Source organism: Oryctolagus cuniculus, chromosome 13, assembly GCF_964237555.1.
Source record: "Oryctolagus cuniculus chromosome 13, mOryCun1.1, whole genome shotgun sequence".
NCBI lineage: Eukaryota > Metazoa > Chordata > Mammalia > Lagomorpha > Leporidae > Oryctolagus > Oryctolagus cuniculus.
The window spans coordinates 69,004,033-69,015,787 of NC_091444.1; the positions used below are offsets into that span (position 1 = coordinate 69,004,033).

At 46.5% G+C, this 11,755-nt stretch overlaps 1 protein-coding gene across 10 annotated transcripts in view; it reads left to right on the top strand.

Moving 5' to 3' along the window:
- The window catches only part of FRMD4A (FERM domain containing 4A), a 647,838-nt gene extending 636,083 nt beyond the window's left edge, over positions 1-11,755 (top strand). For 9 of the 10 annotated variants that reach the window (XM_051820846.2, XM_051820845.2, XM_051820848.2 and 6 more), the window contains 2 exons: positions 571-667; positions 8,519-11,755. In XM_051820846.2, coding sequence (XP_051676806.1) covers positions 571-667; positions 8,519-8,621 — 200 coding nt within the window. In that variant the 3' untranslated portion in view covers positions 8,622-11,755. Of the gene's footprint in view, positions 1-570; positions 668-2,618; positions 2,691-8,518 lie in introns of all 10 variants that reach the window. The other variant, XM_008268105.4, reaches the window with a different exon arrangement.

The following is an 11,755-nucleotide window of genomic DNA, read 5'->3' on the forward strand; positions in this document are numbered from 1 at the left end:
TACTGATGAAACATTCCACTCCCAAAAGAAAAGAAAGGATGGATTTAAGTAGGAATTAATCCCTACTAAAATTTTCCCAACTGGACTTTCGTGCTGCCTACATCAATGAACTCTTCTTCATGGTCAGATCTGGATGAGCTGTCAAAGCCCTGCCCAACTTCAGGGTTTAAGACAGTAGCAAATATTATGCCAGAAATAGCAAAGCATCAATTTCTGACTGGGGACACACCTGAAAATGTCCTGAGGTCTAGCTACCAGCATGAGCTCCACCCAGGTCTCAAAGGATCATAGCATCTGCAGGTTCTTGGCTGCTGTGCAAGTCATACCTGTGGCCACTTCCTGTGGCAAAGTGGACACCTAGAATCCTGGGTGCATCATTTGAGAAAGAGAAAATAATTTGTGGGATGTAGGGGTGGGGGTGCAGAGAACCTGCCATGGGGTTATATCCTGCATGCCTGGAAATGGTGACTCCTGGCCACTGTGTGTTCATGTAGGCCAAGGAGTTGGAAACTTCTTTGCTGTGTCTGACTTTTGTCTTCTCCTTGCCTGTCCCATGCCACCTACCTACAGCTGCCTTACCTCAAAGCCAGAGAAGCTCAACACCATCGAGTGAAATTGGAGCCACCCCCCCAAGCAGTCCTCACCACATCCTGACTTGGCAGACTGGGTGAGTTCTCCCTGAAATCCTTGAACCAGTTCTTCTTCCAGATTGGTTGTCTCAGCTAGCAAGTGTCCTAAATAGTAAGATCCTACTGATAGGAGCATATGTCAACACAGGGATGATGAGGGCTCATTACTGGGCAACTTCCTCCGTTCAAGAGGCCTCACCAACTGCTCTCACCTGCCTCCCTGCTCCTTTCCTGCATCAGCCCTTTGTAGGGGCAAGTTCTGTGTGGTCCCTGGAACGTGGGAAGGTGGACACAGGCAGGGGAATTGTGTTTTTTTTGGTCGGAATTCCAGACAGCATTAAATGTTGGATTCAGGCTGACTCATAATGCCAGGCAAGAATGTCAGAGGACAGAAGGAGTCTTTAGAAAAATGCTTCTGTCCTGGCCACACACTTGTTCTTCATTAACAAAGGGGACCAGGTACTTGGAGACCTTTAAGCAGAAGCTGCCCACAGGCAAATAAACAAAACCAAAAGTCAGCTCATTTGATAGCTTTAATGTAGGTGTACTCTCAAGGCCAGTTAGGGTATCCTGAACTACTGAAGGTCTGGCAGACTCAAGGGACCTTCTTCACTCCGCAACACCTGCCTCTTCTGTTACTCCTAAGCGGATGTTATATCCTGTCAACACCTCTTGGCTAAAGACCCAGCAAACCCCCCCCCCCCCCCCCCTTATCCAGCTTAATCCACAGCTTCTGGTTTGCTGGAGATGTCTGGAACAGTGTGACAGCTGTCTGTGAGGTGAATAATAAGAAAACCAGTTTCTGAACTGGCTCCCCTGTGAGCATTGAGGCTTCCACACTTGGCCGATGCTGCACGCGCCTGCAAGCTAGGACATCTGCAGTCTTAGCAGTTTTAGTGGAAACCAGAGAAAGTCTGCTGTGTGCTCAAAGGCTGGAGCTGTTTTTAACATGAACATGCTCAGTCAATCCTCACTGCAACCCTGCAAGGGAAATACTGTAATCTGTAAGTGTTAAGGAAGCTCTGGAAGTAAAGAGCCTTTCTCCAGGTCACACAGCTGGAAGGAGCTGGGATTTCAGCCCTGCTCTCTGGGATCCTAAACCCTGCTAGTGGTTTTCAAAGTGTGGTCTCCAGGCCAGCAGCTGAGCCTCACCTGGGATCCTGTCAGAAATGCATTCTTGGGCTCATCTGGGGCCTACTGAAAGTGGGACCCAGCAGGCTGGGTTTGTTTTTTTAGCAAGGCCTCCAGCTGAATCTGATGCACTCAAGGTGGACAGTTCCTGAACTTTCCATGCACTGCTTCTTATTCTTAACTACTACAGTGTCCTCATGTCCACTCGGTCCTTATAACAAACCATTAACAATGCTCACTGGCATATCATCCACATCCAGGCAGCCTCTGCAAGGCCCAGGGTCCAAACACCTCACTCAGATTAACTCAGCTCCTGTGTATCCATGCCTGTGATGGTTTAAACCATCTCATCCAAATAAGAAAGTTCAGATATCAAGTTACCCCTCTGGATCCTCCAGGTTTTCTGGATCTGCCCATTCTCTCCCGATCCATACACGGCTGTATATTTGACTGACAACAGGCTCTGAAATTTGTAAGCACCCCTCACATGATAGCACACTTAGGCTGGTCTTGAAACCTATTTCACCACAGAGAGCTACTGAGGATGCAAGACAAACAGATTTTGGTCCTTGAAGTAGACTATTTTGCCAGATTGAGTTGCACTGTCATTCACAATGACCATTCTCTATGATGTGATGTGGAAACGAGACAGTGGACAAAAGTGCCAGAGCCTGCCTTTCCAAAGCTAAATCGGTCTTTTGACTGTTACGGGAACTGAAAGTTCTGCATGACTTTATTTGTCACTAACGCTTGGGTATGTAATCGGTGGGTATTACTAAGCTACTGAGCACGTCTGTGTCAGTTCCTCTCTTTAACTTGACCTCTCTTCTCTTCCTCCTTCTGCTTTCCTTTGTTCAGAGAAGCAACAGCAAACTCACCCATCATGGATGGGTCTGGGTCTCCAACTCACCAAAGTACTGATGAATAGAGGTATCGTAAGGGAATGTTGTGTCCTTCTGCCATGAGTGTGTGATCCCAGATGTGCTGCCTTTGTCCATGTCCTAGTTCCTATAAGGAAACATCCAAGTGGAACGTACTAGATACATGGGGAACTCTACTTCTGTATGCGTGTTTTTCCATCAGACATTACATATTCCCAATGCTACTTCCCAGAAAACACTCCCAAAGCAGGTATTACACCGCCCACAAGGTCTACATATGCAACAAATAACTGCAGAAGCATTTTACAGGTTTAGTAATCAGTGTCCCTGAAAACAGCATTACTACAACATGAGTTTCAAAGCATTAAGGACAGGCTGAGTTGATGTAGCACCAGCAATTTCATCTCAGCATTCTTGAGTGACAGCAGTGTACTGTACTAGGTTTATAGGCTCTGCTTTTCAAAATTTAACCCCATAGACTGGCATCATCCTCATCCTCATCCTCATCACATGAGTGCTCATTAGGACACTGGACTGCTGAGCACCACCCTGGCCTATGGAACCCAGATCAGCATTAACAAGTCCCTGGGACAGTCATATGCATATTGCCATTTGTGAACTGCTGTTACACTGCTTATGAAACAGTAACGCTTACTCTGGTTCCTAGTCCTAGGGACGTAACAATCTTGAGACACAAGACACTGAAATTCAGTAGTTCTAGAAGCTATTGCTTGAGATAGCAGTTCCAGAAGTTCAAGTTTAAATGAACAATTTGAAACTCAGGAGATGGACAAGGGAGGTAAGAAACTGCTATGTTTATGCAACAAAATGCTATAAGACTTAGGATGCTGAGAAGGGTCACCTTTTTCAAAGGCCTGCCACAGAACAAGGGGATCAGACAGGTGGAGGCCATTCCAAGGACAAAAACTTAGATGCAGAAACAGAGCAGGGGGTACAGCATGACAGCAAAGAGTCTCACTTTATTATATATAAAGAGCTGAACTTCAAGGTTAGGACAAGACCGTGAACAATTCAGGAGATGAGGAGCAATGTATCCTGCAGGCTCCCTGAGTTGGCAGAGAGAATAGAAAAGCAGGGCTTAGCCTCTGAAAGACACAGAGACACCTTGTCCTCGGCTGCCAGAGAAAGGGAGAAATTCGGAGGTGGAACAAAGGCATGGGAGCCACAATGCTCAAGTTGGAAGACTTCGCTGTTTCTCCCCTCCTTATAGTCATCTGCTGAGTGTGCTGGAAGGTGGAGGTGGGATGCGAACTTGAGAATTTTGAAATAGATCTGAAAGAGCTGTTGTGAGAATGTGGTCAGGTAAGCTTCTAATGAATTAAGAACAACCTAGCGGCGGCAGCAGCACATGCCTAGGCTGGGTCAGATGGGCTGATTCCAGAGGGCCTCAGCTCCCAGCTTGGGGCCGCCTATAGCACTGCTGAACAACCCACACTGGTTTTGTAACTCGTATTTCTCAATTAGTAGTAAGAAGATGGGAAGATATAAAGCATTGCTCAACATGTAGTAAGATAGAAAAATAAAGCTCTTGTTGAAATGTATATTTAGCAAATCAACTTATAAAATTTATAAAAAATAATTCCATTAAAATTCCACCCCCTAAGATCTTAATGTTGCACATGCCCCTTTCCTAGATCAGTTATAAGCCACAAGTTCCACTAGATATACATGACGAAGGCTCGTGAATTTGCTACCTGCCTGGGATGAAAGGGCCCTGGCTTAACCAACACCTCCCTCAGGACATGTGCTTCTGCCAGTCTGAGTATAATCCTGGGAAGGGGCCTTCTCACAGTGAAAAGCCCCACAGGCAGCTGCCAATGACAGCCTCAGCAGCCACCACTCCTATGACCCACAGTGGCCAAGACTACCCAGGTCTGAGCTATTTCCTGGGTCACAGCTTAGGACACACCCCAAGGTCTTCATTGTTTTTCAACTCATGTTACAGAAAATTACTTCAACTTGCTAGGGTGACTTTCCAGGGCCCACACCACTCACAGCTTGGTGAAGAATTTTGCATTTCTTGACTGTTAATACAGAGTCTCACTGGTACTCAATGAGAAGCAGGGGCTTAGCTGAGCCAGGAGAACAAGTGTCTTCCTCATGAGGTGAGAAGATGCCAATACTAAGTATCATTTCTAGCTCTGAACACCACATGTTAGCTATTTCAGCCATGATGGGGCTTCACTGAGAGTAGCCTGCATAAAAGAGCCAGAGGCTAGAAGATCCTATCTTTTCCTTCAGCTGCATTTTGTCATTGTGTTCTTTTTTATTCCTTTAGTCCTATGTTTCAATCTGAAAAGAATGTCCATTTCACACTAGTAGCAGTCAGCTCTCTCTGGGATGCTACTGGTCCCACGCTACTCAGAGAAGGGAATAGGGAGGGCCCGTGGTTTCCACACTGTGCCCTCTTGGGGGCCACACAGAGACAAATCACCAGACAAGTGGCAGATCCCCCACCCAGCTTCACCACCACCACCACTCACATCTTGGTTTGCCTGTTTTATGCAATTTTTAAATGGTATAAAGAACACAGAACATGGTCATATCTCAACGCCCTCTCATAGTTGGGATCCCCACCCCCACCGCCCATGAACCACAGGAGAGTAGCATGGTCCACTCAAGAGTTAAGCTTTGTCTGCATACACAGACTACACCACGGCAAGAACTCCTAACCCAATCCCAGTGCCTTAGCCAATCACAACTTCTTGGAACTCAGCAGCCTCTCTCTGAGCTTTTTTGATGAGAGGGTAGAGGCCATTTAGTTTTTCCAGAGAAGATTATACTGTGACAAACGTGATTTCTATTTGTGATAGTTTTTCAAGTTTTAAAGACATTTATTTATTTGAAAGGAGAGGGAGAGAGAACTTCCATCTACTAGTTCACTTCCCCACATGGCCACAACAGCCTGAACTGGGCCAAGAACTCCATCTGAGTCTCCCACATAGGTAGCAGGGACCCAAGTACTTGGGCTGTCTTTCGCTGCCTCTCATATTCATTAGTAGGAAGCTAGACTGTAAACACAAGAGTGCCTGGGCTCAAACAGGGGATGTGGGCGTCCCAAGCAGAGGCTTAATTCACTGCATCACAGAGCCCACTTCCCTCACCTCTTTTTAACTAGCAATTTCGAGCAGACACTATTTAGGACCCAATATACAAAAGATTCAGACATATTTTATGATGAGGTCTTCACATGAGAAATGTGTATTATCAAAAATCTAAGCAAGGGCCGGCGCCGCGGCTCACTAGGCTAATCCTCCGCCTTGCGGCGCCGGCACACCGGGTTCTAGTCCCAGTCGGGGCGCCAGTTCTGTCCCGGTTGCCCCTCTTCCAGGCCAGCTCTCTTCTGTGGCCAGGGAGTGCAGTGGAGGATGGCCCAAGTGCTTGGGCCCTGCACCCCATGGGAGACCAGGAGAAGCACCTGGCTCCTGCCATTGGATCAGCACAGTGCGCCGGCCGCAGCGTGCTGGCCGTGGCGGCCATTGGAAGGTGAACCAACGGCAAAGGAAGACCTTTCTGTCTGTCTCTCTCACTGTCCACTCTGCCTGTCAAAAAAAAAAAAAAAATCTAAGCAAGGATTTCAAACAGTTTAGCACCAAAATAAATATTTAACTCCATTTCCCCACAAACCTTTTTAAGATTTATTTATTTTAAAGAGTGACAGAGACAGGAAGAGTCCGAGGTCTTCCTTCTGCTGATTCATTCTCCCAAAGGCCACAACGGCCAGGGCTGGACAAAGCTGAAGCCAGGAATAAGGAACTCCATCCTGGTCTTAGCAGGGGCCCAACACTGGAGCTATCATTCACTCACTCCCAAGTGCATTAGCAGGGGGCTGGATCGGAAGCGGAGCAGTGAGGACTCAACTTAGTGGTCTGATATGGGATGCTGGCGTTGCAGGTGGTGGCTTAAACTGCTGTGTCCCAGGCTTCCCACAAACTTTGGAAAGTACCTTTTTTATAATATTAGACTATTTAAAGTAGTATTTTCAAAGTTCTGTGGATGTTGGACAAGTTCTGGGGGAAATAATGCAAGCCTTCAGTTTATGTTCATGGCCATTGAACCACTTCTTCCATCCCCAGGGTGTCTCACAGAAATACTTGGAGAAACAGTGGCTGAGGCCGTTCCTTACAGCCTATGACGCCCCTAAGGAAATTTGTTTCAGAGAGTTCCAGATCACATTTTTATGCAAGAAACAAAATTTCCATCAGGAGTTTAAGAAACTGTTCAAATGTGCCAGTACAACTTAATTGAATATGAAAAAAGAAATCAGTTTAATAAGCAAACAGGGGCATGGACTGGCTGATATAACTGGGAAGCTGAAAGCAAAGCTGGGGCCTGGGCTTGTTGGGCTTGCTGGTTCTTTCCATCTGTAGCACCGCTTCCCATTAACTCCATTCACAGGTGGAAACTGACAGCCTTGTCGCGTCAAGGCTGATTGTTCTGGGTGTGGGCATTGTAGTGCAGTGGCTTTTAACGCCTGCATCTGGTACCAGAATGCCAGTTCAAGTACTGGCTGCTCCACTTCTGATCCAGCTCCTGTGAGGGTAGTGGAGGATGGCCTAAGTGCTTGGGCCACTCTTGCTGGGAGACCGGGATGCATTCCAGGCTCCTGGCTTTGGCCTGTTACAGCCATTTGGGGAGTGATCTCTCGTTCTCGCTCTCCTTCTTCTTTTTTTGTTGTTCTGCCTTTCAAATAAATATATAAATATTTTTAAAAATCTTTTTAAAATTTTTAAAAGCAGCATATCCTTGCTGCGGCACATGGCCATTGATGAACCAGTGGCTGTGGTTGGAGGACACTAACTGGCCCAGGTGGTGCCTGTGTCTGCCCCGGGTGGGAGAGTGGTGCTACGGTGGAGACTACCCCCAAGACCACACAGAGTTAGGCAGGGATTGTCCCTCAAGCAATACCATATGTTCCCTGGAGTGCCCATACACCTTTCCTCTTAGAAGTGTCTCACCCAGGGCCAGCTTTGTAGTACAGGGGGTTAGGCTGCTGCTTACCACACTGGTATCCCACATGAGTGCCATTTCGAGTCCCCACTGCTCCAGTTCCAATCCAGCTCCCTGCTGATACAACTGGAAAAGCATCCCTGCCTCCCACAAAGGAGACCTGGTAAAGTTCTGGCTCCTGGCTTTGGTCTGGCCCAACCCTAGCTGTTGTGGCCATTTAGAGAATGAACCAGCAGATGGAAGATTTCTGTTTGTCCCTGTCGCTTTGCCTTTCAAATAAATAAATTAAAAAAAATTACTTCTACCCAACCTAAACAGTAATGCCTAACTAAAATACTTTTTAGAAAAGTCTTTTCTCCTATATATTTTCCTGTGTATTTTTAAATGCACACTTTTCAATAAACACAAAACTATACATGTTATTTAGAACAAACAGCATTGATTTAAAAATCTGTGAATACTCAATTCAAAAGATCAATACCCTTTCGCTGTGGGGAAACCTCTAATTTCAAATATTCTCCCAGTGAGCTCCAAGGCCATCTCCGGCTGGGCTGCCGCTGAGCGTCGCCTGGGGAAGCGCTCAAAGCCCAGCACTCAAGCAACCCCCAGACCACTTGCAAGGCCCAGTCACTAGGACTGTTGAGTCCCTGGGTGCTTCCAGGATGCAGCCAAGCCTGAGAAACCTGCCCTTGAAGCATCAGCTTGCACCTTCCTCCTTCACAGATGAAGTTCCAGAAAATTCCCTATATGGTTTTCTTCTCGACTATGAGAACCTGCAGAGTGGCAGGCCTGTGCCTTCTGTCTGGGGCAGACTGTCAGTCACTCCAGGGCTCTGTGTGCATGAACACGCCCTGTAAATGGCGCTCTCCACTGACCGTCCCCTCTCTCTTCTTGGACTTCCCACAGGAGCTACAACGACAGCTGTTTCCTGGATTCCTCCCTCTATCCAGAACTAGCTGACGTCCAGTGGTACGGGCAGGAAAAAGCCAAGCCCGGGACCCTCGTGTGAGCCAGCCCGGCCAGATCTGACCACCTCGACGCCATTTGGAGTCACCTCACTGCCTCTCATTTGCCTTACCCAGACGCACTGTCACCTGCACCAGCTTCGGCCCTCAGCACTTTTTCTTTCCCGTCTCCACATCCCTTTCACCCTTCAAAACCTGACTGAGGAGACATTCTGGAAGGTTCCGGTCCCACTGTGTGTCCCCTGGCTCTCTTGGCCACGGAGAGCCAGACAGCAATCCTCAATGGCACCTCAGTGGCTTCCCCATGCCATGACAGTCCCCAGGCCAGGAACTGTCAGGGAAGCCAGCCAGCTGGCATCAAATTCCTGCGGACAAGTGGCACTGATAGAGAACAGGACAAGGGCCTCAAGTACTGGGTGATCCAAAAGGACGATGAAGCTGTGTCCAGGCTGCCCAGAGACAGCCTGCCAAGCACTTCACGCAGAGGACGCCGCGTGGGGATGTTTGAACTACATCTGAAATACCCCTTCATGAGACAGCTTGGGGGAATGGCTGTAGGGGAGATTGAAACAGGAAGCGTAATGTTTAGACAAGCATCAGAGGACCACAATAAGTTCTGTGCTGCCAAAGATGAAACAAATTACAAAAATATAAGAGGAGCCAAGAAGACATTCTGCAGTGAAATTTCTTTTAAATTCTAAACTGCAACTATACCCCACAAGTCAAAGTCACAAGTTTGTAAACTGCATCCTGTCTTTCTCTCCCCCCCCATCTCTGGTCCACGTCCCACTCGGTAGACAGGCTGGAAGGGACCCCAGCGCGCAGGGCAAAAACGAGGGAGTCTTGGCTGGCATTGCTGCCCCAGAGTCTGCAGCAGTCTGGACAGGAAGGAAGCCTGGCCCGCAGGGAGTAGCAGAGGGTGCTGGTCGCCCTGGTCCGTACAGGGGACTCAGCCCTTAGCCCCAGCCCCAAAGCTGCTTTCCTTTTGGGATTTGTAGTAAACATAAGGTGGTAATTGCCAAAAGTGGTTCTCATTAAATCAACCAGTAAATGTGTATCCTGTGTTTTTGCACAACGCGTTTCATTTTCTTTTTTTATGGGAAGCCAAGGGAAAAGCACATTGCCATCCATTTGAGTGTTAACTGTTGTGGCTCATTTTATATTTGTTAGCACTTGTGTGACAAAGAGCTCAGATACCTGTCACTTACTCAAAGGACCTAACTATGCCCTTAGGCAGGGAGATTTTACTCATGTGTCTACCAGCTGGCAGGCAGAGCAGGGTTGAAAAACGTATCAGCTCCCGAAGGGCCCAGCTACCTATAAGACGACCGTTCCCTTGCTGCACCACGTTGGTCCTCAAATACCCAAAGAGGAAGAAAAGAAGGCGGAAAAGTACCATGTGGGAGCTGCTTGTTTACATGTGTTTTGAGCTACGCTTAATACACACCTGGAAAGCCATCAATCTTCAAAGGCCTCAAAAAACATTTTTCTAATAACTAACCAGTGCACAATCGTAGTTGGGTTATTCAAGATGGCACAAGAAGGTCTCTGCAGAGGTGGTGTGCTGTGCTTGTTGGCACAAGTCAGGGGGGTGGGAGGGGCTTTTTTTCTTCCTTGTGATGATTTCCTGTTGGAAAGGCATTTCACAGCCAGGGACAGGAGCCAGGGTGGGGGTCGTTTTGTGGGAAAACAGAACTGAAGTTAGCTTCAGCATAAAAAGGAAAAAAAAAAAACTTTTTTTTTCATGTCTGTGTAATCCAAGAATAACAATAGACTCTACCAGACCAGGAGAATAAGAATGGACACTCAAATGCAATCCCTAACCCTAGTGCTCCGTCTGCTGGGGCCTGGAAAGCTTGTAAGGAGAGTCAAGCTGGAGACCCAGGCTGGGCTGGCATCAGGCCGGCCACAGCTGCTGCCACCATGGCTCTGGGGACCAGTCAGGGCCAGCATCTGCAGATCCTGTGCAAGGATGGGCTGGGACTCTAGCTTGCAGAAGGCATGAACAGTCTCAGAACACTTTGGTTCTGTTACTAAATAAATGAGTCTAGGGCATGATTAGGAGGTCTTTTTGTTGCTCTTATTTTGATGGCCAGAACTACAAACAGCAGGGTTTGTAAAACTTCCTTTCCTGATCCAGAAACATGGCACAATTGGGCCATTTTCCATTCTCCTAAAAGATAAATGATTAGACTGAACTATGTGCAAACGGGAACTAGAGATGGCGGTGAGGTTGCATGGTACAGGTTTTACAACACACAGTAGTCTGAAGTCAATGGGATCAAGCTTACAAGGAATGCGAGTTACAAGGAATACGAGGCAGACATTCTAAGAACTTAGTTTTAGATTTGGAGAGGCAGAGAAGTATGGAATGGAAGCAGGAATTACAGTTCCAGCAAACATCATGATAGTCTGGTAGTAAAGACAGAGATTAAGTAAAACAGGTTTTACTGTTTAGCTGTGTTCAGTTAATACAAAATGTACATAAAGTGTTGGTCCTTGGAGACTGACATGATCAATGATCAGTGTGGTGAGAAATGATGTAGTTATTGTATACAAGCACTTGAAAACTCTTTATATAGCCCTATTTCTTTAAAACAGAATACCATGAACTATAAAGCTCCTGGTCTGATATGAAGCCCCTATTGGATTCCTTGGATACGTGTCAGAAGCGGCCTGTGTAAACCAGGAGACTGGTGAACACCCGTACATCAGACCATGTTGTGAGCCAGGTTGACTTTTTTATTTTATTATATTCAGGTGAGTGTGGAAACTGTTACAATTCCAGTTTGTTTTCATTCAGTATTAGTTTAGTTCTAACTATAACAAATCCCATCCAGGTGCTATCAGATGACCAATTACTGCTTAGTTAACTAGGTGTAAAATTTTACATATACATTAATGTCATTAGTTTACTACAAGTTGTGTAAAATGGACTCTAGTTTAATAATGGGGGAAAAAGGTTTAGGTTGCTCCTGAAACTGACTGTAGAGCATGTAAAATGACTTTATGGGTTCTGTTCAACTGTAATCAAAAGATGGATGTTGTAGACAAAGTTGCAGAATTAAAAAAAAATCTGCTTTTAATTTATTCTTTTTGTATTGAGAATTTGTATAGTACCTTTACATTTTGCAAAACAGTGTTGTCAACACTTATTAAAGCATTTTCAAAATGAAAA